Source organism: Entelurus aequoreus, linkage group LG25 (assembly GCF_033978785.1).
Source record: "Entelurus aequoreus isolate RoL-2023_Sb linkage group LG25, RoL_Eaeq_v1.1, whole genome shotgun sequence".
In the NCBI taxonomy this organism is placed as follows: Eukaryota; Metazoa; Chordata; class Actinopteri; order Syngnathiformes; family Syngnathidae; genus Entelurus; species Entelurus aequoreus.
In genome coordinates this window covers 21,109,173-21,136,526 of record NC_084755.1, presented here as the reverse complement: position 1 = coordinate 21,136,526, position 27,354 = coordinate 21,109,173, and the positions used below count along the sequence as shown (strand labels likewise).

Below are 27,354 nucleotides of genomic sequence, written 5' to 3'. Positions count from 1 at the left end.
TGTCAAACAGTCCCAAAGGGTCCCGAACCAAAAGGCAAAACAATATATATATATATATATAATAACACATGAAAACAAGAGGGAAACACAAAAGGATGACTCAAGAGCACAGAGCTCCTGCCAACAGCAGCTACTACAGTGGCGCCATCAATATAATAGCATTGAGTGTGTTATACTGTAGATTACTGTACTCATTGGTAGCCTGGAGGATCCTCCATTGTCACCCGGCCACTACAACATGGCCACGACGTGGAAATACTTTGTCACATCTTGGTAATTCTTCTTAAGTTAAAACTGGGCTTCCAAGCGTGTTGTTTAGCAACAACTTGGTCAACAAGTAGCTTTGCTGTTACTTGTTAGCATTCTGTTTTGTTAGCAATGCGTGTCCTGCGTTGTTATTTCACCTAGCTAATGCCAAAGCTGTGTTATCGATGTCAAAGATGAAGAGCATCTTGAATCAAGAGAGTTCATCTCCACTTTGCCCAGACAGCTGTTGATAGCTGTTAGCAGGCTCAGTTAGCCTGAAGTTCCACACCAAATTGTCTTTTGACATTGATCACGTCAAAGTCTCACAAATGTGTTATTTATGAGGTAGGAGGTGAAGATGAAGTGCATCAATAAGTTGTTTTGTCAAACGGTGATCAATTTGAGATTGTCGCTGTGAAGATAGCACGAAGATTATCCACCCGTTGTTGTAAGCGTTGTTCATCCTTAACCCGCAAAAGGAAGCCCCGCTTGATGAATATCTTTATCGATCGCCAGATTATATTAATAGAAAATAAGACAATAACCGCACCGTAGGACATACATAAATACAACTTAATTTAACACTTAATTTACATACATAAATACAACTTAATTTAACACTTAATACATGTACAACATGCTTGAAAAAGTTATTTTAAAAAACCCCGAGATGTAGTTAAGTGCGATGTCATTAAAAACAGCCAAGCACTCTAGTCATATATAAAATCTTAACTAGTTAAAACTAAGATTTAAGTTTTATTTTTTCTAAGTACATTTTTAAAAACAGCAAAGTGCTCCAGTCATACAGTTCATCCAGTCATTTTTGCCATGGGTTCTTATACTTCAGTCATATATTTAAGCTTCCTGATCTTTTTTCCAATACATCCTTAGGACAGCAGATAGACTGAGGATCCCTGACTAGTGATTTTTTCCCCAGTGCATCTATTAAAAACAACAGGCAGCTCCTGTTATATAAATTATTTTTGACTAGTGTTTTTGCAGTAGGTCCTTAAAAACAGCACAGGGCTCCTAGATACTTTTGACTACAGTGTGAACCTATTGCTTCTGTTTTAATGTAGGACTTTATTTACGAGTATATCAGCCATTTAGTGAGTTGAAATATGAAAATATGGCCAAGCCTTGCATTAGACATAGCCGGGACAGATTCTAGCAAATCCGCGCGGACTGGATGTCGGACTAGAGCTAGTGGGCAGCCTAGGACTGAATTGGCTCGCTTGGTTGCTTTGTTGGGCCTGTTCCAGTCTCTGACTGTACTGCTCCTCACCCCACCAGACGATGACGTGGAGCACTGCAGAGGCCACTGCGGTGTATGTGGGTGTTGAAATGGTGTTTTTGCTCTGTTTTGTTGTTCGTCAATGAATGGTGCAATCGAAAAGCGCAATAAGTATTATTTATTGCTATTTTTGGGGGTTTTTCCGTTGTGTTTTACTTTGGTAGTTGCATGTATAAAAAGCGTCTCTAAAGTCGCAGTTGGGTTTCAAAAGATCACTAAAGCAATACCTCTATCCTTAAAATCTATGGTGACTCAGGATGTTTTATATTCAAATACTACCCCTTGTCTGAGAAACCTTAATATTGAAGATGTTCATTTCTGTGATGAAAAATGTTCCAACAAATAGATGAGGGCAGTTTTAGTGAAAAAATATTTTTCGGGCACAGTTCATAGACAATATATACTGAAGGAGTTTACAAACGTTGAGCTAAGGAAAATAAGGACAAGATATATTACATACCCAATTCTTCCCAAAATTAAAGAAATACAATTTCAAATTATTAATGGAATATACCCTTCAAAGGATTTTTTTAAACTTAATTTTAACATGGAGGTTGATGGCTGTTATATATGTGGAGCTGTAGAGGATGTCAATCATCTGTTTGTGGAATGTGAGACTGTACATGTGTTTTGGGAGGAGATCAGAGATTGGCTGAGAAACAAGGGTGTGGAGATGTCCCCATTCTCTATAGAAGAGATCAAATTTGGTATTTTTATAAACGACTGTAACGCAGAAATGTTTGTCAACATTATTATGCTCCAGGCAAAATGTTTTGTACATAAATGTCGATTTATGAAAGTAAGGCCTACATTTTCTAATTGGCTTCTAATTGCTCAGTGGCCTTGTGGTTAGAGTGTCCGCCCTGAGATGGGTAGGTCGTGAGTTCAAACCCCGGCCGAGTCATACCAAAGACTATAAAAATGGGACCCATTACCTCCCTGCTTGGCACTCAGCATCAAGGGTTGGAATTTGGGGTTAAATCACCAAAAATGATTCCCGGGCGTGGCCACCGCTGCTCACTGCTCCCCTCAACTCCCAGGGGGTGAGGGTGATGGGTCAAATGTAGACATAATCTCACCACACGTAGTGTGTGTGTGACAATCATTGGTACTTTAACTTTAATCAATCAAATCTTGGAGGATGATTAAAAGTACAAAAGCCATTAAATTGATATCTTTGTTAAAAACATTTAAAGTGATTTGGGGATAGGTTGATTGGCAACACTAAATTGACCCTAGTGTGTGATTGTGAGTGGTAATGTTGTCTGTCTATCTGTCTTGGCCCTGTGATGAGGTGGCGACTTGTCCAGGGTGTACCCCGCCTTCCGCTCATGTGCAGCTGAGATAGGCTCCAGCACCCCCCGCGACCCCAAAAAGGACAAGCGGTAGAAAATGGATGGATATTTTGTACTTTTTTGTCTTTTGTAAATATTTTTTATTATTATTATTTATTAATATTTAATATTCTATCTGTATTTGCTTTTGTTTTCTTTCTTTGACATGTTTTTCTGATGTCGGGAGGGGGGGTTACCCACATATGCGGTCCTCTCCAAGGTTTCTCATAGTCATTCACATCGATGTCCCACTGGGGTGAGTTTTCCTTGCCCGTATGTGGGCTCTGTACCGAGGATGTCGTTGTGGCTTGTACAGCCCTTTGAGACACTTGTGATTTAGGGCTATATAAATAAACATTGATTGATTGATTGATTGATTTGCTCAACCTGATGTGTGGATTGTTGGTTATGTTGAAGGTGCCTTGACTTTTGTATTCAATAAAAAGAAAAAAGAAAAAAAAGGAAAAAAAGTGGCGGTTGGTTGCATCATCTCTGTGCTAGTTTAATGTCTCTTATGTCTTTGTGTTCTTTGATGTTTCCCTCTTGTTTTCCCCTTTTTTTGTCGACTTTTCCCTACTGTGGGATAAATAAAGTGTCTATCCTAGTGAATAAGTGGGAACAGTGAGGATAAAAAAAGAGGCCTTTGTGAAAATGATTTGGTACTCTTATTTTCTGTCATGGAAAGTGTTAGTGCACAAGGAGAGGCCTAAACTCCCTTTGACAGTTCAGCTGCTGTTCGCCAACATCCACAGGGGGCGTGTCGTCTGTGACGTCACTGGTGCTTATATAGGCTGCAGCTGTGGTGGCGGGACCGCGCTGATGAGGCAGGCAGAGGACCGGCGGCGCGCGCTCCCCGAACAAAGAAGCACGCTTGGCATCAGAGCATCCCACCCTTTCACGTCCAGAACCTCTCCAGAACCGGTCCAAAACCTCTAACCCCGCTCTCCCACATAACCGGTGCGAGGCAGAACCACCATGACAAGCAACGGCGCCACCAACGGAACCAGCGACATGCTGCAGATCCAGTTCGGCCTCATCAACTGCGGGAACAAATACCTCACGGCCGAGATGTTCGGCTTCAAAATCAACGCGTCGGCCACCAGCATGAAGAAAAAGCAGATCTGGACGCTGGAGCAGAGCGGCGACGACTCCAGCGGCAACGTGTTCGTCCTCAAGTCACATCTGGGCCGCTACATCGCCACCGACAAGGACGGCAACGTGACCGGGGACAGCGAGACTCCGGGCCCGGAGTGCCGCTTCGTCATCACGGCGCACGACGACGGCCGCTGGTCCCTGCAGTCCGAGCCCTTCGGGCGCTACCTGGGCGGCACCGAGGACCGGATCATTTGCTTCGCCCAGACGGCGTCCGTGGCGGAGAAATGGAGCGTGCACATCGCCATGCACCCGCAGGTCAACATCTTCAGCCTGACGCGCAAGCGCTACGCGCACCTGAGCTCCAAGGTGGACGAGATCGCCATCGACCGGGACGTGCCGTGGGGCGTGGACTCCATGATCACGCTGGTGTTCCGGGAGCAGCGCTACCACCTGCAGACGTCCGACAACCGCTTCCTGAGGAACGACGGCGCGCTGGTGGCCACCACGGACAAGAGCACCGGCTACACGCTGGAGTTCAGGTCCGGCAAGGTGGCGTTCAGGGACTGTGGCGGCAAGTACCTGGCGCCGTCCGGGCCCTCCGGCACCATGAAGTCCGGCAAGAGCGCCCGCGTGGGGAAGGACGAGCTCTTCCAGCTGGAGCAGAGCCACCCGCAGGTGGTCCTCACTGCTGCCAACGAGAGGAACGTCTCCACCCGGCAAGGTGGGTGCATGAATGTGCATGAATGAGTGTGCTGGTATCTTCATGTGATGGCATGTACTACATCAGGGGTGTCAAACGTACGGCCCGAGGGCCGGATCAGGCCTGCGGACAATTTTATCCGGCCCGCGGGATGAGTTTGCCAAGTATGAAAATGTACCTGAAATTTTTGAATGAAAGAAACTGCTGTTCTAAATGTGTCCACTGGATGTCACAATAGCAATTCTTTGTATTAAACTTAAAGTACCAATGATTGTCACACACACACTAGGTGTGGTGAAATTCGTCCTCTGCTTTTGACCCATCCCCTTGTTCACTTCCTGGGAGGTGAGGGGAGCAGTGAGCAGCAGCGGTGGCCGCGCTCAGGAATAATTTTTGGTGATTTAACCCCCAATTCCAACCTTTGATGCTGAGTGCCAAGCAGGGAGGTAATGGGTCCCATTTTTATAGTCTTTGGTACGACTCGGCCGGGGTTTGAACTCACGACCTACCCATCTCAGGGCGGACACTCTAACCACAAGGCCACTGAACATGTGTAATAGTGCCTATTATTCGGGCACTATTGACAAGTGATGCACCGAAAATTTGGTCTTCTTAATTAGAAACCGAAACCGGATGTTGTGATAAAATATTGTTTCTTTGGCCTACCACTAGGTCAGGAGTGTCAAACGTACGGTATTTTAATACACACACACCGAGCACCCACTGGCAGAAATGTAGATCGGCACCTATGACAGTATCAGTCAAGGAAAATTATCAAACTACATAAATAACATACTGTAATTTGATTTTGATAGCATTTTTTTATCTTGATAGATTGGACATTAACACCAGTGAGTTGACTGATGAACATTATTACATAATTTATTCAGAAAATATAAATAACAACAAATAAAGTATCTATATTATTAACGGCAACAGGTAATTGTACAAAAAAAAACAGGATTTGGACAATTTCAGAATGTTCTTGTTCTATTTTTAAACAAAGAAAACAATCTGAAGTTGTCTTTATTTTTAAGTTATCGTGCCGTGATTTTACCAGTCCGGCCCACTTGGGAGTTGATTTTTCTCCATGTGGCCCCCGATCTAAAATGAGTTTGACACCCCTGTACTACATGCATGCACCCCTCCTGCATCATTAAGCTCATGTAAGAGTCCATGCTGTGTGCAGAGCAGGTATATGCTTCTCTAATTTCCCGGGTGACTGCATTGGAAAAGGTCCAACAAAGGAGTCTTGAAGCCTGCATGTGCCTTCATTCACATGTAAACCAGAGTTTTCATTATTTCAACATGAACGCCACAAAATGGCAGCACAGTGGCAGAGGGGTTAGTGCATCTGCCTCACAATACGAAGGTCCTGAGTAGTCGTGAGTTCAATCCCGGCCTCGGGATCTTTCTGTGTGGAGTTTGCATGTTCTCCCCGTGACTGCGTGGGTTCCCTCCGGGTACTCCGGCTTCCTCCCACCTCCAAAGACATGCACCTGGGGATACGTTGATTGGCATCACTAAATTGGCCCTAGTGTGTGAATGTGAGTGTGAATGTTGTCTGTCTATCTGTGTTGGCCCTGTGATGAGGTGGCGACTTGTCCAGGGTGTACCCCGCCTTCCGCCCGATTGCAGCTGAGATAGGCTCCAGCGCCCCCCGCGACCCCGAAGGGAATAAGCGGTAGAAAATGGATGGATGGATCGATGGAACGCCACAATGAAGGAAGGGGCCTTCTGGTCCAGGCTGACCATGTCTTCAGGGTCCAAACAATGTCCTCCGTGGTGCATTTTTTATAAACGAATACATGGAACACACCTGAGCCAGGTTAGGTAATAACCATCAGACAAAAGCATTTTTTTGCTGATTTCCCCTCATCCTGCCCTTCCCCCATTCTCCTCCACCCATCAGGCATGTCTGCTGTGGGCCAAAGGTCAGTACCAAGTGGCAATCCCTATTTAAATCAACTCCAAAACAATTAACTTTAATAGGACTATATAATCCATATTTAGTGTGTGGTCACATGACCATGGAGGATACAGCACTCCCATCGCTTGCGGTTTGGCGTCTTCATTTCCGAAGCGGTCTCTCCGTGACACTCGGAGCCCTGTTGTTTACTTGTCAATGGTTCTTTTATTTATCCGCTTTCCCCCAACCCAACACATCAGCAGTTTAGCCGAAAGCGGTGTTGGCCATACAAAATGGAGGGCAGAAACCGGTACAACGCGAGACCGTACACGCTCAGTTTGGATTTTTGTCTGTAATGTCAATTCAAAGAGGAAGCTCATGCTAAATAACCGAATGGCTGCGAGATCGCACAATAGTGCTTTGTGATATGGTCACTTCGCTGCTAATGAGCTGTTTGTGCCTGACAGTGTGGAGCTCCAAGAAGATGCCATGGATAACTAAGGTTGTGCAATATAAACTATATAAATGTAGCTCCTCGGTTGACACGTTCTCGCTGTCTTCCGCAAATTAAACAGCAGTAAGTCACTTCAGTCATCAATCCTCGCCTCCATGGTGCAAATTAAGGTTAACTATGTTTCTTACAAGTAGCATTATCACTGGAGGAGGAGGAATAGCTCAACATGCTACACTATACGCTGTAGGATGATACTATAAGCGATGCTAACCGCTAAGATAGAGTTCCTGAATGTAAACCGAGGTAGGCAGATACAGGTATGGACGGTATGGATACCAACTATAGTGTGGTATCACTGGAGGAGGAGGAATAGCTCAGCATGCTACACTACATGCAGTAGAATGATACAATAAGTGATGCTATCCGCTAAGCTAGAGCTCTTGAATGTAAACCGAGGTAGGCAAATACAGGTATGGACGGTATGGATACCAAATAAAGTTTGGTATCACTGGAGGAGCAGTAGCGCAAACAAGGACACTACACTACACGATGTAGCATGATACAATAAGCGATGCTAACCGCTAAGCTAGAGCTCCTGAATGTAAACCGAAGTTGGCAGATACAAGGTATGGGTGGTATGTATACCAAATATAGTATGGTCGTTACTACAGTGATTAGAGGGATATTTTATTATCCCACAATAGTTTGTCTTGTTTACAAACTCAGGAAATAAGTCCTTTGACACAGGAGCTGCCTTAAAAGGGAGTGGTTATGCAAAACCAACTTTTCTTAACTATTGGGACCTGTTTTTAGGATTTACATAAATCCTGAAAAGTTTTAATCAAACAATGGAGTCATGGTGGAGATGTTTATAAAGCAATCCTGCCTTTCGTCATACTTCCTCTAAACAATGTTTTTCAAATTACTGCTGGCAACATATACCTTTTTTATATATGATAACATTTTACCCAAAGAGCTTTGTGCGAGTCCGCCATTGTAGTCCGACGACCCTAGTTAGTAAGATACTACTTTTTCTCTTTTTTGTTGTTTGGCAGACTGGCTCGTACATGCACATGCATCCCCAGCTATTGCCATTCCTGATACAAAGTAGTTTATAGTTCTAACTTGTATCTGTCAGTAGACTCTATGGAAGTGTTAAACTACAATGTGGCTGACAGGGAGAGGATGGAGTCGTAGTCGAGGCACGTAATAGCATACCAACATACTAAGACATGCTGGTTGCAGGAGTTCTGTGCTCTTTTGTATCCTTGTTGTTGTTTCCCTCCTGTCTTTTATTGCCTTTTAGTTCGGGACTGCGCAACAAGGTGTGGCACTTTTGTGGTTTCTGTTGTGCTTTTTTGTGAACTTGTGGATAAGCCTGGGGGTAGCCTTTTTGGCCATGGCCCTGTTTTACACCAGAGACCCAGCAGGTGGGGGCTCACTCGGTTGCTTTGTTGGGTCTGTTCCTGTCACTGGCCGTGCAGCACCCAACACCAACAGATGATGCCGTGGGGCACTGCAGAGGCCACCGCGGTGTACAGAATGTGGGTGTTGAAACTTTGTTTGTACAGAATGTGGGTGTTTAAACAGTGTTTCTTTGTTTTGTCTATGCATGGTGCAATCGTATACGCGCACTATTTATTGCTATTTGTTTTGGTTTTTCGTTGTTTTACTTTGTAGCTGTATGTAGAAATGGCGTCACTGAAGTGGCAGCTTGTTGCATCAGCTTTGTGCTCTTTTAATGTCTTTGTCCTTTGTTTCCCTCTTGTTTTTGTGTTTTTACCTTGTTGTATTTTTGTATTTGCACGGCAACATCATTTCCCCATTGTGAGATGAATAATACCACTATTCTATCCTATATTGAGCCACATAAATAATATTGCCCACAAATTGGCACATCCTGAAGAGACGCACAAGAAAGTGGCTTGAAAATGGTCCGTAAAACATAATCTTTACAAAATTTTGACCAAAGAACCACCATTACATGTTATGTAGACCGCAAGGAAGTGTTTTAAATGTAGAAAACAATCATAACATGAACCCTTTAAGGGCAAAAACTAAATGATTTAAATCAGAGCCAAGTAGGAAATAATTGTAATATTTAATATTACACCACCAGTCTGGTTGTGTGATTTTGTAATTGTGATCAAAAATGTGTATTTAATGATCTGGAAAATTTTAAGTACCAGTATTGGCATTTGCAAACATTTTAACAGTCTTTGTAATCTGTACTGAAATGGTTCTATTATAATTTACATACCAAATATATTGTGATGTATATCGTTATCGCAGGATGCTGCTATATGGATTATAGGCAATATCGCCTACACATCACATATAAAAACGTAACTTTAAGGAGTGGGAGGAGGAAAACATAAAAGCTAGCATGGGTATGTGAGCTATGGTGCTAACGTCACATTTAAATAGGCCATAATGCTCGGGTAGCCTGTTCGCGGAAGAAGAAAAATGATCAAGCTTCCATTGTCCATGTCTGTAGCTGACTGACGAATAGTTGGCAGAGATCCAGGGAATATTTTAAAATGTGTAGCTCCAGCACCCCCCGCAACCCCAGAAGGGACAAGCGGTAGAAAATGGATGGATGGAAGTTTTAAAAATTAAAAAAAATAGCTGTCCCCTCTTTGAAGTTGTGGGTGATACACAGGGCAAGCTCATCTAGCCACATGGTGGGTCACCATCATGGATATGATGGTGTTTTTTCCTGCAGACCGCTGCTCCAGGCGTACCAGTCAAGATGGTACGCCTTTCATTAGTGGAAGCGGGTGGTTTTGATATTGGTCCAAAAACTGCTCAGTGCTATCACAACTGTTGATTGTTGTGCTGTTGATCATGTTCATACTCTTATATGCAGGAAATCAACTCAAGCCTCAATTTAAGTGTGTTGAAGAATTATACACATAATCATTTTTGCTACATACGGTCTATCCCTTTTTTTAAATGAGACAATTTCCTCAATTTTCTTGCAGTTAATAATTGAATAGGTCTACATTTTATGAATGTTATGTTACTCTGATGCTGCAGTCTTCTATCCAACTTCATTTTTTAATTGTACATTATATTTTTGCATTTACATCATACAATGGAAATGGGTTGTTTTTCAGAGCGTGTGCCACTCCTATGCACAATTTCATGAAAATTACTTGCATAATTTTTATGTAATCTTGATAATGAACAGACATATTAACAGTATTAGGGATTGGTGACATGGCCTAAAATTTATTTTGCAATATATATCACAATATTGTTTGCCATATAAATGATAATAAAATAATGTTGAAACAGGTTACAAAGGCTCCTAATACGTATGTGGCAATAACGTATTGCATCCTTTTTTAAAATATTTATTTTTTAACCTATTCATTCTTAACATGGTTCTATCTACATTTGTTTTTCTGTTCTATTAGTTTTGGGCAATAATTCAAATTTGGGTATCAATCCAATACCAAGTAGTTACAGGGGTAGTATTGGTCATAAAAATGCTGATACTTATTCAAGTTTTGATCCCAATTATAATCAGACAAATCACAGGATGTATAAGTATTAATTTATTTAAATTATTTTCTTTAGTACATACAATATGTTGCGCAAAATAAAGTTAATTGTGCAAAATAAAGTAACATTTGCTAATGTTATGTTTTTTTCCCTTGAAGTTCTCTAATTTCCTCTTAAGTCCTATTTCCTGATTGTGTAAGCAATAGCAAAAACGACAATATTTTGTAATAATAAAAAAATATCTAATTATTGTAGTATCGTTTATAAACTGATACTAGGTATCGTTACTGGCGATATTTATACCGATTTTCCCAGCCCTGTTTATATTCAAGAGCTCTACCTTAGTGGTTTGTTAACCGCTAAGGTTCTGGCTTCTTGTATCTTCCCACACTGTGTAGTGTATGTGGTATGTTTAGCTATTTGTCATCCTCCAGTTATAATACTTCTAAGCAACTTTGTTTATTTGCTACTATGGAGGTGAGGATTGATGACTTAGTAGTGACTTTGCACTGTGGAGGGACGTTAGCCACTTGATAGTATTGATACGTTCGTCAAGTTGATATACAACTAGAAGTGTCATGTCTTATCGCAATACAATTAAAATCTCTTGTCAGCCAAATTTATATCATTTATATTGTCTAGGTATATAGAGTTCCTCTCACCCTTTAAAGCTAAATGGCTATTAATGGCATACCATTACTGCATATAACTTCACTGTATGAAAACCATATGGCATTGGGGCGTTATCTTTTAAGATAATGGTCTATAATACACGATGAAGACCAGGTAGACAAATTACTTACAAAAAAATATTGGTGTGTCTAGGTTCTTTCCCCTCAAGATATTGAATGTGTTTGGAGTCGAGGTCATGGTTCTGCTGAGTTTTTTCAACACCACACACCTCCATGAATGCCGTTATGAACTTGTCATGCTGAAAACAAGAAGGGGCTTTGGTAAGATGACTATTCAAGAGGAAACAAGGTGTCTAGTTCAACTCCTGAGGTAATAGATTTTAAGTGTCTTCATAACGTATAAGTGTCATGTTACAGCCAATATTTCACTATTAACTGCAGTTAACTGCAGTTTCCTGTCATTAGTGCTTGTGTCTCATCTAATCTTGCTATGAAGACGGTCCCAAATTCCCAGAGAGGCCGTTTATGGACTGGGATGCTGTTTTGACTCCGTTAGCCTGCAGTACAATGGCTTTTCAGAGTGCCAAGATGGAAGGTCGAGAGCATCTTTAAAAGGCCATCATTTCCTATTTGCTACAGAGTTGTGTGACCACTGACTGGTTTTCTTGGCCTCTGGCTCCACAGCAGCATGTAGAAAAAAGATGAAGTTAGCTTTTGCAACCAAGCAATATGGTTGGTTGCACTGCAGCGCCTTATCAAAGTTCCCCTAATATGCAGAATTGTCTTTTTGGAGTGTCACAGTGTGCCATCATACCTAGGCTTCACTACACATCTTAAGATTGGAGCTCTGCTGACTCTTAGTCAGTCTGCTATGTGGGAGCATTAAGTCTGATCACTGTTTTTATTCAGTGAATAGACCATTAGTGTTCCTACTTTACCCTAAAGCTCACTTTTGACATATTCTGAAAACATGTAATATTTTATATTTCAAAGATTACACTAATTTACTTTGTTGCCTATAACAAAGCTAATGGCTGATAAGGACAATCGGACTGTTTTTATGATAATTTCCCCCCTTCTGACCAAAAAACGCAAACACCCCATTATCTTATATCGCATAAGATTGTCTTATAATTAGTGTTAACTAATGTGATTAATCACAAAAAATATTTAATTAATCCTGTATATTTGCAGTTAAATACGCAATTCATTTTGACTACCCTAACCGTGGATGTTACCTGAAAGCCGGCGCGGGTTGTTACAAGTTCAGTGATCAGGTCAATGTATACGTCAGTGCAAAGATGAGTGAGGAGATTTAAAAAAATACATAAAAATAAACCCAGACTGCACTTTAAATAAAACTTAAGTTTTGAATGACGTGCATTCAAGTAAAACATGTATTAAATGTTCCTGTATGACATTCTGAAAATAATTTCAAAAGTTAATTTAAATTATGCAAGCAATAACCTTTTAATTGATCATGATTAATCCAAATTCAAAAGTGACAATCTGATTTTAGAAAAAAAATCATTTGACAGCACTAGATTATATAGATATGTTTTATTAGGGCTGTCAAGAGATTTTTTTTTTTATCAGATTAATCACACTCTTGAATTGTTTATTCACGGGTTATTCGTAAAAATAAAATGTAAGAAAATAGCCCAATATTTGGTCACAAATGGAATTTAGTTGTCAGAATATGACCCGGGAACCTTTTTAAACATTTACTATGGTATCTATTATAGTACATTTTTAGTCTACTTTACACCTGCATTATCCTTTCCATCCTTACCCTTTCCATCCTTTGTAACTGAGCTGCTGTGTGGAACAAATTTCCCTTGTGGATCAATAAAGTTTGTCTAAGCCTAAGTAAGTCTACTTAACTGCAAGTCATTAATTTGCGCAAAACTTGGTGACAGTAAGTATAGTAAGAATTAACTGCACATTTTCAATGTCTTTGCAAAAATATAGTAAACAAAGTACAGATAGTAAACACGGTAAGACACCCATAAATAACTTTACATAGTGCACCATATCTGTATTTACGCTTCCTTTAACTAGTTGCTTAAACAAACTACCTTATTTACCCTTTCAGATGACCGTGTTGATCTCTTTTCAAATTTTCTTGTAATCAGACAATATTTTCGGTATATTCTATGGAAAGGGTCACCTGACCAGTGACCCTTCTGAAGAAGACTGCAGATGACAGTCGAAACAAGTCAGGTAAAAATTCCATCGAACATACCGAAAATATTGTCTGATTACAAGAAAATGTAATTAGTATATGAATAAGAAGACATAATGAACCTTTTTTGAGCAAAGTGTTGATCTCTTCATTCGGTACAATGTGGTGATACAAATAACATCTTCTTGCAGCACTTTGTCTTCACTGATATTAACTATATAGCTTACATGCGCTGGCTGTCCATTTAGCGAAGGCTATGTTTAACATATCTAAGTTTTTCGCTGCACTGTTGACAAATGACCTCCGTTTTATCTAAAGCTCCATCTGCGTGTGTTTTGAAGTCAAATTGGCTGCCACTTATCACTCATCTTTGCACCGTGTAAAAATAGGCGCCGACTTCCAGGTTTAAGTGTGGTCATAACAACTGGTGATTAATCTTTATTCATTTATGATAGCGCAACAATTTTTAAAAATTAATCACATGCCTTAACTTTGACACTCCTATTTTTTTGTGTAAAATATATAAAAGAGATATGGTAAGAGAGTAGGAACAATACAATTACAGAAGTTACTGCACTGTAGCCCCACATAGCTATGCTAACTAGTGCTGCTGGCGTTTGTCCTCGGTGATATGTGGTGTCAATGTTGGACAAGTTGGTGTTGCATCTCGTTGTCGAAACGGAGTGAAGCATATGTTGAAAAAATTCAAAGGTTGCTCTTTGGCTAACAAGTGGAAGATTTGCTTGGAGGCAATATTTGCTAACTGGCTTTAATGTGTGGTCTGTTTCTTTGTGTGGAACATGCATGCCCGAGGTCATGTTGTCCAGGAGGTCAATGCATCCAGGCTGGAGCACAGAAGTATCACTAAAAGCCAAATTGGAGATATAGTGGCACAAAGATGAATTTTAGAGCAGCTGCAGTACTTTTTAGACAAACTCGCCTGAGACTGTTTGTAATCAGTATTATTAGCTATTTAATTGATCTGTTTAGTAGTGTAAAACTGCACACCGACATACTGACAGCTAGAATTTCTCTTTCTTGTGTGGTTAACCTTAATATTAGATCTTCATCTTCTACAGCACACACCCAAGTCGGGTTTGCTTTGGTGTGTGTTGTGAGGAGGCCATGGGCAGCTGTGGCACAGGGCGTGGTTTACCAAAAGGGCCATGACACTACATCTGTGTCCTTCATCACCTCCCACTGGCAGGAAATGACACACACCTCCCACATTGGACGATAAAACTACGTCTACGCACAAAAAAATAAGGGTGGTGTTATCGGACTATCAGTGCGTGTGCGTGTAAGCAGAAGGGGATGATATCTATTTCATTATAGCTTTGGCTTCCTGTCCGCAGAAATGCCCTTCACACTCGGCATGCTTGAAAATCAATCTCGGTTTTGACCTTTTTTTTTTGTCATTTTCTGCAGGAAGTGTCTAGCGTACGTGTTTCCTTCAGCTTAATTAAAGCGGCTCTCAAAACAAAGGCAGACGATCTGGTGTCTCCCCGTTTGTGCCCCAGCTGTCCGCCTCCTCAGTCAGGCCTGCTGAACAATAGCAGGCGCACACACTAAGTGGCGACGGACCTGGGTACAATCGCGTGCTCACAGCAGACCTCTCTGGTGCTGGCTCGCATTAAACTGTGGCCAACAATCTGCCTGCCTTCATCAGAAGGGATGAGTTGGGTGGGGTGGACAGAGATGGCACTTTTCACCGTGTGGTTTGGGAGGATTCTGCATGTGTGGTCACTTTTGGTGTGGTGTGCAGATCCGTTCCTGCTTTTTTCAGTGTCTACTTGTGATCATTTGGCTTCCACACACACTGACTCCTATCTGCAGCCGTGGACTCTGTGGGTCACGGCTTTGTTTCCACTGGCGTCACTCTTGTGTTTTGTCTATGTCTGTGTTGTATATTTCACACTGTGTATTTTTCTTATGATACAACCTTTTTCAAGGCTTTTTTGTGTGTTTTTGGGAAAACAGACCATTTTTCCACACCCCAAACGCCATCCCACTTCAGTTCAGATCACAGTTGAATGTAGCGTGAAGTTTGTTTTAGGGAAAATGTGGCTAATCATGGAAAATGGGACAGAATGTGCTGTTTTGCAAGAATTAATTTGTGCAAATCTATGATAAATTAAATCTTTTCAGGCTTACAAATGTTATAATGTTGGATACTTGTGTTAAACAATGCCAACATATCAAATCAAAAGGTTCATGCATTCTGTTGAAGTTTGCACACAGTTTTGGATGTCTCTGTTCGAGTCTTGACTACGTTGTGACATCACAGCGAGGTGAAGGTTATTATTTGGACATTAAGTCAAGCTATCTGCCAGAGGGGGACGAGCTCCACTCATTTTCGTCTAATCTGTGCAGCCATATGCATAAAAACACCGATGTGTGACATGCAAAATATTTTTTCGCCACTTCTGAGTGGGAACTGTTCAGGGGTATTTAATGTTGTGACCTGGTGAATGGACATGTTTTTGAAGTTTATTTTTGACAGTGTCTGGGGGAAAAAAATGGTGGCAACGACTTCAAGATATATCTATAGTGTTTTTTTCAAAATATAAATTATGATGGGAATGCCTTGCAGACACATAAAAATGACCGTGATTGATTGATGCCAAATTTACACAAAAGCATATCCAATGTGTTTTATCTAGACCACAAGGAAGTGTTTTTAATGTAGCTTAAAAATCATCATAGGTCCCATTTAGTGACTGATGCTTTTCAAAGTTTTTTAGGTCTGTTGAAAACAGTGCTCCTGCCATATAGAGTATCTTCGATTACTGTTTTGCACCATAGGTACTTTAGCTTTAACATGCTGCTTCCTTAATTTATGACCAAGACTACATTATATGGCAGAGCCTAACATGAAGGGAGAGGAAATGTTCGCCCCAGCCCCAAAACTGTGTACTGCAATATTTGTGCACTTTTATCAGAACTGGTTCAGCTATCAATGATTTCAGGGGCTTGCAGTCTGTTCTAAATCGCTATTTCCTCAATGCACTTATTCTGATCTGCTCATCCCATTTAGCCTGTCCCTCATGTTTGAAACGCCATTTTTTCTGCCTCAGCTTTATAGATTAAAACCTCTCAAGTTGTACACAAGTCACAAATCTTGTGCTTTTCCGCACTGACGGATGCTTTAAACACACTCCTAATATATGATGTCTCCACTGCTACTGTGCTAGCAGGAAATGGTGAGGATTAGAGCACCGTGCCGCGACTTAAAAGGTGGAGGATGGGAGACATTTTACACTCATTCGTTCTCTCCTCCTTGCTTCAAGACCTCTTTGTCTGTTGTTGGTAGTTCTCATCTTCTCTGAACATGTGGTTTCCATTAAGCTGCCTTATGTTTTCTCTCTCTATCATCTGTGTATGTGTGTGTGTGTGTGTGTGTGTGCGCATGCATGCGCATTCTCACATATCTGCAGAAACTCAATATGTTGGCAGAGGCCAGAGGTCTCAAGTTTTGGAGTTGATTTTAATGTGTGCCCGACCCATGAGGAGTAATGTGTTACGCTCCATTTTGTCATTTTTTTTCCCTCTGAAAACAAAATGAGAGCCGTAATTCTTCAGCGTTTGGTATTTTACATAACTCGGCCTGGAGTTTTAGTTCCTTTTTTGCATTGTGCAGTTTTTCATTAGGTGGGGTGGGGCAGTATAAAACACATTTTAGATTTAATAAGAGTTCAATCTCTAAAACTGTAAAAATGTCTCAATTGTGAATTTCTGCCATCTCTCCCTGTTTTATCTTCTGTGCAAAAGGCAGAAATAAAGGATTTTGCACCCCAAATTCTGCCTAGCTACAAGTCAGAATGGGAGGATGAAGTTGTAAAGTTTTGACACATTTTGTGCTCTTTTAGTAAAAGAAACATATAAATTATAATGTAACTCAATAAGCACATGTAGTTTACCTTCAACCTTTTTTTTAGTTTCAAACACTAATGAATGGGTTTATTTAGACTACAGTTGTCCCTCATTACTTTGCGCTTCAAATATTCAAACTCCACCATCATTTTTTAAAGGCCTACTGAAATGCGATTTTCTTATTTAAACGGGGATAGCAGGTCCATTCTATGTGTCATACTTAATCATTTTGCGATATTGCCATATTTTTGCTGAAAGGATTTAGTAGAGAACATCGACGATAAAGTTTGCAACTTTTGGTCGCTGATAAAAAAGCCTTGCCTGTACCGGAAGTAGCAGACGATATGGGCGTGACGTCACTGGTTGTGGAGCTCCTCACATCTGCACATTGTTTACAATCATGGCCACCAGCAGCGAGAGCGATTCGGACCGAGAAAGCGACGATTTCCCCATTAATTTGAGCGAGGATGAAAGATTTGTGGATGAGGAAAGTGAGAGTGAAGGGTTAGAGGGCAGTGGAAGCGATTCAGATAGGGAAGATGCTGTGAGAGGCGGGTGGGACCTGATATTCAGCTGGGAATGACTAAAACTGTAAATAAACACAAGACATATAGTATATATACTCTATTAGCCACAACACAACCAGGCTTATATTTAATATGCCACAAATTAATCCCGCATAACAAACACCTCCCCCCTCCCGTCCATATAACCCGCCAATACAAATCAAACACCCGCACAACACACTCAATCCCACAGCCCAAAGTACCATTCACCTCCCCAAAGTTCATACAGCACATATATTTCCCCAAAGTTACGTACGTGACATGCACATAGCGGCACGCACGTACGGGCAAGCAATCAAATGTTTGGAAGCCGCAGCTGCGTACGTACTCACGGTACCGCGTCTGCGTATCCAGCTCAAAGTCCTATTGTTGCTTGACTGTCATCTTTCGGGAATGTAAACAATGAAACACCGGCTACGTGTTTGTGTTGCTGCAGCCGGCCGAAATACACCGCTTCCCACCTACAGCTTTCTTCTTTGCTGTCTCCATTGTTCATTGAACAAATTGCAAAAGATTCACCAACACAGATGTCCAGAATACTGTGGAATTTTTCGATGAAAACAGACGACTTAATAGCTGGCCACAATGCTGTCCCAAAATGTCCTCTACAATCCGTGACGTCACGGGCAGGCGTCATCATACCGAGAAGTTTTCAGCAGGATATTTCGCGGGAAATTTAAGATTGCACTTTAGTAATCTAACCCGGCCGTATTGGCATGTGTTGCAATGTTAAGATTTCATCATTGATATTTAAACTATCAAACTGCGTGGTCTGTAGTAGTGGGTTTCAGTAGGCCTTTAAAAGCGTATTCTATAACATTTTCCCTATATTAAGCATTTTCGAGCATAAAAATAGCTAAATGAGCCAAAAATATCAACACTACAGTAGTATTGGCCACTAGAGGAGACCAAACCAATCAGCTCATGCTGTTCAGTACTGTGGTCACTGATTGGCTCAGCTTCAGCTAGCATTACTATACTGCAGAGGTGTCAAACGTATGGCCTGCGGGCCGGATCAGGCCCGCGAACAGGTTTTATCTGGCCCGCGGAATGAGTTTGCTAAGTATAAAAATGAGCCGAAATTTTTTAATGAAAGAAACTGCTGTTCTAAATGTGTCCACTAGATGTCGCAATAGCAATTCTTTGTATCTTTGTAGATTATGCTTCATATGTTTAAAAAAAAAAACAAAAAAAAACACATTAGTGCACCGGTCGAGGAAAATGAGCAAACTACATTAATAACATCCTGTAATTTGATTTTGATATGTTTTATCTTGATGGAATAAAAATGAACACCACTGAGTTGACTAATGAACATTATCACATAATTTATTCACAAAGTATAAATAACAACAAAGAGAAAATATTAACCGCAACATGTAAGTGTAATACAAAACCCAACATTATGATTTGTACATTTTCAGAATGTGCTTGTTCTATTTTTAAAGAAAGAGAACAATCTGAAGTTGTCTTTATTTTTAAGTTATCGTGCCATGATTTTACCACTTGGGAGTAGATTTTTCTCCATGTGGCCCCTGATCTAATGTGACCCCTGCTATACTGGATTAAAAGAGTGCACATGTGACTAAAGGGTGTTATTGTATGTCTAGAGAGCTCTCATAATGTTGAAAAACATTTAGAAGGTCAAACCTTTTTCTATGTTCTAACAATGAAAATATTTGATTTATAATTGATTCCTACTTCGAGGAAATTAATTTATCACGGTCATGTACGGAACCAATTGACTGCGATAAATGAGGGACGATTGTAAAAATTGATATTTTTAAAAACGTGCATATGCAGGTCCAGCATAACACTTTCATTTTTGTCTGTATGATATTTCATTTCATTTTAATGTTTTAAGCTTGACCTGACACCCAGTGTTATAATGGAAGAGTGATAGCAAACAAAGAGCTTGGAGCGTCCAGGCGGGTGACATGCATGTGAAGTGGAGACGAAAGCGAGCACATGATTACGTTGGCTTGTGCACCGAAACACACATTTCTTTCTGCAGCAGCCATTTACACAACGTTGTCCATGTTTCTGTCTCTCTCAATCAGAGCTTCAGGCTAACGGTCAACTATGACCTCATCAGGCACAATAGCATGCATTGTGCTCTATGAACTCTGCGTGTGTGTACAGTTGTGTATGGTGTCCTGTATGTAGACTGGCATTGTTTACTTCTCTGTAGCTCTTTGTGGGACTTGTGTGATGTTAATGAGGTCAAGAGTTGTGTACATTAATGGTGAAGCTGTGCCGGCAGTGAAATCCTTCACTAATCCAAGCTGTCTGATGTTGCTCATTTAGAACGTCTGATCCTAACCAGATGATTGGCTTGTGTGTGTCTGGATCGTGTCTATTCGCAACCAGTGACAGTGACATTGTAGACGACCCCTTCTAAACCCTGCGTGTCCCCAGGTATGGACCTGTCTGCCAATCAAGACGAGGAAGGTGACCAGGAAGTCTTCCAAGTGGAAATCTGCCGCGAGAACAGGAAGTGTGCGTTCCGGACCGCCGCTGGGAAATACTGGACCCTCACTGCCAATGGAGGCCTGCAGTGCACCGCCTCATCCAAGTATGATCGGCAACATTTGATCCTTTTTACAGCGTGGGTGTATGGGGAGCATGTCGAGCCAGAATGTTGGCTGTTAACCCATAACCTTTGACCTATTGGCCTGTGCTCTTGTGGGTTTTCTCTAGATAATTTACTGATACTACCCTGGATATCAACAGCACCAATTTATGGATTGATCTGCCCTCCTCTTACGTGTCGTGTACTGGCTGCAACAATACTGACACACCAACAGTTGCTATATTATCTTCTCTCTAGACTCTTAGTCTACTTGATTATTTCCTGGTAATACTGTTTACTTTCAGCTGTAACGCCTTTTGATCTACACTTCTTAAACTTTACTAAGCTCCTATTCCTTGCTGTCATTTCAAATGATCTATGCGGTTAGCTTAGCTAATAGCGTGCATGCTCCTGGCTTGCTCTTAGTGTGTAACATGTTTAGCCTCGCCCTACAGTGATATTAGTACTTTATGATTCTTATAGGGGTTATATGATTTTTTTTTTCTACATTTAAAACACTTTCTTGTGCTCTACATCAGTATTAACTTTAGGGCGAGGGCCTCCTAGAGGGCAGCCAAAAACGGTTTCTCAGCTGTGGTCTGTATGGGCCGCAGGGGTACTCATTTGTCACTTTTCCACCACTTGTGGCAGTAATGACAATATCAAACAAACAGAAGTTTGGAGCTAAAGTCTTAGAAATTTCTTAAGCGCAAAAATTATGACTCAAGTGGTGGTCTATTTTCATTTGTACTTAAATTGTATTATTAATCTAGTTATAATGTGTTTATTTCAAAACTGCAAAATTGCGTGTGAATGCCCCTTTTGCAGTGTATGTGATATTTATTTTTGTAATAAGCCTGACCTAAGCCTTGATATTTGTAATTTAACACATGATTCACTGTCATTTGAAAAGGTTTATCCAGTTAAATTGTAAGTAGATTAGACATAATTATTGATTATGATTAAATTCATGAGTAGCATTACTATTTCAGTGCTAATATTTGAGTGGGCCTCGTGGCCTTCTGTAGTGGAAAAGTTGGGCCCAGAGGTTAAAGGTTAATGGTGGTTCTTTGGTCAGAATTATTGATATTTTTTTTACTGACCGTTTTCAAGCCACTTTCTGGCCGTTTTGGTCTTATTTACATGGCCCCACTCTGACAGTCTTCTTTCGCCATCTTTGTTGTAGTTTTTAGCGCTTCCATAATGGAGTCTACTGACACATTAAGTTCAAACTATATGCTAATTTTCATAAAAAAATGGCAACAGCAAATGATACATGTGCTTGTCTGCCCAACAAGGATAGCGAAAAATAGGCTTATTGACTACAATGATGGACTCGCACAAAGCACTTTGGGTACCATATACGGTATGGATAATCTGCTTACGTCACACTATGGGCAAATTCCAAACAGCTCGTTTTTATGAAGAAAGGCAAGATTGTTTTGTAAATATCGGTTTGATTTCAAATTTTTGCAAACTATGCAGATCCCAAATACACAGCAGTTACAAACGGGTAAGAAATGTTGGTTTTGCATAATGGGGCCCCTTTTAAGATACTAAGAAATTCAGTTTATTTGCCGAGATGGACATGATTATTACCAACTTAAAGGAGAACAGCACTTTTTTTGTAATGTTGCCTACCATTCACAGTCCTTATGTAAGACAAGCACACCTTTTTTCTTTTTTGATGCATTCTAAACAGTAAATACATGTGATCAAAAGTCCACTTACAATGGAAACTATATGGGAGTCGCTCTATTATTCCTATAAAGCACTTAAAAACATCCAAACACCTCCGTTAAAGTTTAATATACATGATTTAAGTATATATGTAATGTAGTAAAGGGCACATCCATAACAGTTAATATTTACGTATTTTGATCATTTTAAGCATTGCGGCGCATTCATTTCTAAAACTCATCACAACATTCACTTTTTTCTTCAACATCACCGATTACTCACTGCAGACTTTGAGAGCCAACACACATAATACAATATCACTTACTTTACAAGGTCTGCTGTCATTAGGATGCACACTGATAAAATATTGATACACTCCCGTTTGGATGAAGAATGACACAATCTTCGCTTCACCAGCCGATGTCCCAGAAGCTTGTGACGCTGCTATAGTTTGTCTGCGTTGGCACTAATAATTTGTTAATAATCAAGTCACAAAATTTAAATGGAGTATTGTTGGCGCTTTTTGAAAGTTTTTTTTATTGGGTTTTTTAGGCGGAATAGAGGACCTTCCATTGGCTCCATTGTAAGTGGACTTTTATTTTATTCATAAGTTAGAATGCATTAAAAAAAATACAGCCGTCATGTCTTTCATAATGATTGAATGATGGGCAAAATTACAGAAAGTGCAGTTCCCCTTTAAGGGAGCGAGGACACACATAATTAGCTGCTAGCCACTTATCAGCCGAGGCTAAAAAACAGTGTCAGCCGAAGGAGATCGCCATTTGATTGGCGTTAAAAGTCCCTAATTAGCATTGGCGATCACACACTTTTACCACGAAAATGGGCTGATACTCATCGGTGGCCGATCGATCGGCACATCCCTAGTGTCAATCAGTATGTGCTTAATTTCTTATTGAGTATCGCATGATTTTCACAACAACATATCTGGTTTAAACGTTTGAGGTTCCATTACTTACTCCTTAAAGGTGTTGTCGACTTGACAAAAGAGACACATTCCCTGCAGCCGCATTCCGTCAATGCACTCGGCAGCTTTTGTTCTCTAGATGCCTTTTGTCCACATTGGACCACAAAGTCTCATTTCCTCTCTGGAAAACACAAATAGTGAATGTTTAAGTTAGTTCAGGCATGTGAAATGCACACTTAGTACATTGAGCCAAGTAAAAGAGAAAGGAAATCAGACGCTTGATTCAACTCCAGAATCTTTTCCCAAAGACCTGCATCAGTGTTTACACTTGCAGGTGCCACCTGAATTTCTCAATGTGCTCCTTATTTTTTTTAAATTTGTTTCTCTACAGGTCAGCTAATTGCTACTTTGACATCGAGTGGCGTGAGAAAAGGCTAACTCTGCGAGCCGCCAACGGGAAATATGTCGCCGCCAAGAAAAACGGCCAGCTGGCAGCCACCATTGATGCTGCCGGTCAGTCTGATTCCTTCATGTCTTTAAAGGATCATTCCAAATTGAAATACTCTTGCATGTGTGCAGATGTACTGTAGGTTAAAAGCACATTGATTGCTCAAATTTTTTTATAAAGCTGAATTTGACCGAAAAAAAGTGTTGTTGGTTATTTAACAATATTATTGTGGTTATAGTTTTGTGGTTTAGAACCTCATCATACAAAAAACCAAGATATTAGAAATATTTAATACTAAGGTGGATGTGTTCATTTAACGTGGCAGGTGAATCCGAGGAGTTCATCATGAAGCTGATCAACCGGCCTATCATCGTGCTGCGCGGCGAGCACGGCTTCATCGGCTGCAGGAAGGTTACGGGCACACTGGACTCCAACCGCTCCTCCTACGACTACTTCACGCTGGAGTTCAGAGATGGCGCCTACAGCCTGCAAGGTCTGTGCGTGCATACTGGAGTGACAGCAGTACACTTGTTGTTGCTGCAGGCATGAAAGGGATTAAATCTCTTTCTTTACATACTCATTATGGATTTACTCTAAAAGGGATTTGATTTGGTTAATTATCCTCACCAAAGGAGGATGTGATTTTTTTTTTAATTTGTTATTATTGCCATGTTTGTGGGCAGGATTATGCAAATGTCTTATTCTGCGAAAAAGCGAACTAGGGGGGCCAAGAAGAATCCAAAAAATGTTGGTCCTGAATTGGAATGTGTAAAGGTTACAAGATGGAGACTTAAAGGAGGATTTTTGTTATGCAAACAGTTTGTACTGATACAAAGATTTGTAAATGCAGTAATATTAGTGCCTGTAGCTCTTGGAATAGGAGAACCTATGAGGGGAAAACACAGAAAGAATAACACTTATATCGTGACTCAGACTCAAGAGTACAAGTAATTATATTCCTGTGAAAGTGTTTTATTTGTAGCAGGTTGACACGAGTATGACTTTTATTGTACACTCTTAGGCACGGGCAACTAATGTCATTAATGAAATAAAAATAGAAAATCAACTAAAAAGAAAATTAATAGGTTTGTAATACATTTGTTTTTGAGTCCCAATCAGATACTTTGGCAATAGAATGTTTCAAACACTAACACACTTTTATAAAGCTCATCTTGTAAAATTTTGAATTTGTTAATATTGTTGTAAATCAGATGTTTTGCATTTGTTTTTAACAAAATGTGTGGTGTACAACAACTAAACAAAAGCCAAAACTATTAGCTCCCATTTTAAATCATTTGGGTTTTGCCCTCAAAGCCTTCCTGTCTCCAGAGACTTATTCCCCTGACTCTGTAAACGATAACAAAAAATGACAAAGAAATGTATTTGGTAATAATAAAAAGACAAATATCAATCTGGTTGTATCGTTTATATACTGATACTGCACTAGGTATCGATATCAGGTTCGATCACCCCTACTTTACATTGAAGCTTTAGCAGTTAGCTTTTTGAGTCGTCCTGCTCTGTGTGTAGCATGCTTAGCCATTCTTTTTACTCTAAACCTCCAGTGATAACGATACTTGGAAGAAACCTAAGTTTATTTTCCGCCACGGTGTTGAGGATTAGTATTTTAGAAGCAACTTCATAACTCGGCCCCCCTCCACTTCAATGCAGCTCGCTCGCTCGCAAATTCGAGCCAGTGTTCTGTTTTTTTGGGGGTTTTTTTTTGCGTTGCCACTCACTCTCATCCTGTATCTTTGTCTGCAGACTCCACTGGTAAATACTGGATGGTAGGAAACGAGCAGGCGGTGGTAAGCAGCAGCGACACGCCCGTCGACTTCCTTTTCGAGTTTTGCGACTACAACAAGGTGGCCGTCCGCCACTGCGCCGACGGCAAGTATCTCCGTGGGGACCACGCCGGCGTGCTCAAGGCCAACGCCGACGACCTGGAGACGGCCACGCTGTGGGAATACTGAGGGGAAAGAAGGGGGAGGGGGGAGAGGATGCACACATGACAACAGCACCACCCCATCTATAGCGTCTGCCAATCCACCCCCTCCCTGTCCTTAAACAGCCTCTTGTATGACTTTATATGTTGAACTGCACAGAGAGAAGGATGGAAGAGGATGGTTCATTCTCTGCCTTCCTCGTTACTTCCTTCCTATCCCTCCCTTTTCCCAGCTGCTGACCTTTATGTTTCCATAGTTACCACGGGGCTGTGCACTATATCCCCACCTCGCTCACTTTGGTTCGCTGCTCGACCGCCCCCCTCCCCAATTATCGCTCACTCCCTCGTCGCCTTAGCACCAACTGGACTTATTCTCTTTCTACTCGTGTCTATTGTATATTGGTGTTCTGATGGCGTTCTACTTGATCCCTCTAAAAACATATTTCTGGGTCTGTTTTTTTCTTTTTTTGGTTCAAGCAGAAACCAAGCTTGAAGCTTCGATGAAAACTAGGTATGTGTTGATGGTTTGAAGGCGACCATAAGCCCTTCTCCTTAAACATGAAAGTGTCAACTAGCTTCCTGTGTTGTCCTCTTGCTGTGTTCCTATTGGTCAGTTGGAACCAGACAGGATGTATGAAGCCCCTCCACCTTGCCTATTGTCCTCTTGAACAGTTGAAAAAAGAAACAAAATGGGTGCTCTCACTAGCTTGGAGTCTTGTCAAAAGTCCAAGGCACAGACATTATTATCATAGCAAAGTCCAGTTGGAAAAGCTAAAATTGAAGTTTTGTGAAAGCTGCTTTTTTGGATGTATGTAGACCAACCCTTGTGATTAAACTGGATTAAAGCACCGTGTCCTCTCACACAAAGCTGATACAACTGGAACGTGGTGCTACAAAATGTGTGTGCTGTTTGGACCAACTGATGGTTTGGTTTCTCTACTGTCCTGCCAAACCCAGTGAAGCATCTCATTCTTCACAAAAGCACTTGAGTCCCTTGTCATTAACCAAATCTGCTGCTTTGTGACTTAGTTTCTGTTCAGCTTGTCGTATCTGCCTTTTTAAATGAGATACGACTTTTTTTCCAGTTTTTGTTTGGAGCAGTAAAAGTGAGAAGTTGTCAACAGTCTTGACACAGTGAAGCCATGACTTGTCAGCCTGATACCCCTGTCAAACACCTTGTTTTGCTTTCAATTAGTTGAATAAGACATGATTGTATCCAGCTCCTCACAAGTTTGTTTTGTTGAGAATCTCAAATGACTAAAAGGTTATTTTTGGAGATGCCGTCTTCCTGGTAACCATAACCTAGGCTTACAGACGGAACGGAAAAGTGTGGTAATGACTGTGCCTTACGCTTAAGTTTTGGGCAGTAAGAAAATGTCTGAGTACAAAAAAAAATAAAAATCCACATCTTTGCTTTGTATAACTGGAACTTCCTTCTGTATTATTTTTTTTGTATAATTTGTTTGATATTGTGGATTCATCTCTCTCTTGTGCCATTGGTTCACCTAAAATCCAACCAATAAAACTGGGATTTGGAACATTGTGTGTTCATAGTAATTGTGTACTAACACACGATATATGCTCAAATGCATTAAAAATACTCACCCTTTGATGGCAATGAAGTGGAGTTGAGTTTAGGTCATTGAATCTTTTCTATGTCACAAGTGAGTGTAAAAACGGCAGCAAAAAACAAACGTTCACTTTCCTGTTCTTTAATTTAAAGCGTTCCTATTACTGGTTCTATGGTAATCATTAGCGATTGGTAAATGAATGGCTCACTCACTACCTGTATTGACAAAGCACTGATACAGTGTTGGTGTTTCATAATGGTCACCCGCTATGGATGTGAATCTTACAACTCATGATTCAATTCAATTCCGATTAGACTGAATCACATCAAACTTATTTTCGGAATATATTATCGATCCATTGATCTTCTACCGTTTGTCACTTTCGAGATTTGATATATAAATTAAGATAAAATAC

At 40.7% G+C, this 27,354-nt stretch overlaps 1 protein-coding gene and 1 long non-coding RNA gene across 2 annotated transcripts in view; one reads left to right on the top strand and one right to left on the bottom strand.

Moving 5' to 3' along the window:
* The window catches only part of LOC133642873 (uncharacterized), a 49,610-nt gene extending 23,169 nt beyond the window's left edge, over window positions 1-26,441 (bottom strand). Inside the window, exons 1-2 of the long non-coding RNA XR_009824617.1 lie at window positions 25,163-26,441; window positions 23,028-23,156 (exon numbers count right to left, since the gene is read on the bottom strand). This is a non-coding gene — a long non-coding RNA (uncharacterized LOC133642873). The remainder of the gene's footprint in view (window positions 1-23,027; window positions 23,157-25,162) is intronic.
* On the top strand, window positions 3,675-26,906 carry fscn1a (fascin actin-bundling protein 1a). Its single transcript, XM_062037281.1, has 5 exons — window positions 3,675-4,690; window positions 20,217-20,373; window positions 23,367-23,488; window positions 23,749-23,916; window positions 25,188-26,906. The coding sequence occupies exons 1-5, from the start codon at window positions 3,850-3,852 to the stop codon at window positions 25,394-25,396; spliced, it is 1,497 nt and encodes a 498-aa protein (XP_061893265.1). The 5' UTR covers window positions 3,675-3,849; the 3' UTR covers window positions 25,397-26,906.
* Window positions 26,907-27,354: the final 448 nt, after the last annotated feature.

Bases quoted from the DNA above. Each gene is read 5' to 3' on its own strand.
- fscn1a (XM_062037281.1), top strand. From the start codon at position 3,850: ATGACAAGCAACGGCGCCACCAACGGAACCAGCGACATGCTGCAGATC. The intron at 20,374-23,366 runs GTATGATCGGCA...GTTTCTCTACAG, and splicing joins CAGTGCACCGCCTCATCCAA to GTCAGCTAATTGCTACTTTG. The intron at 23,489-23,748 runs GTCAGTCTGATT...TTAACGTGGCAG, and splicing joins AGCCACCATTGATGCTGCCG to GTGAATCCGAGGAGTTCATC.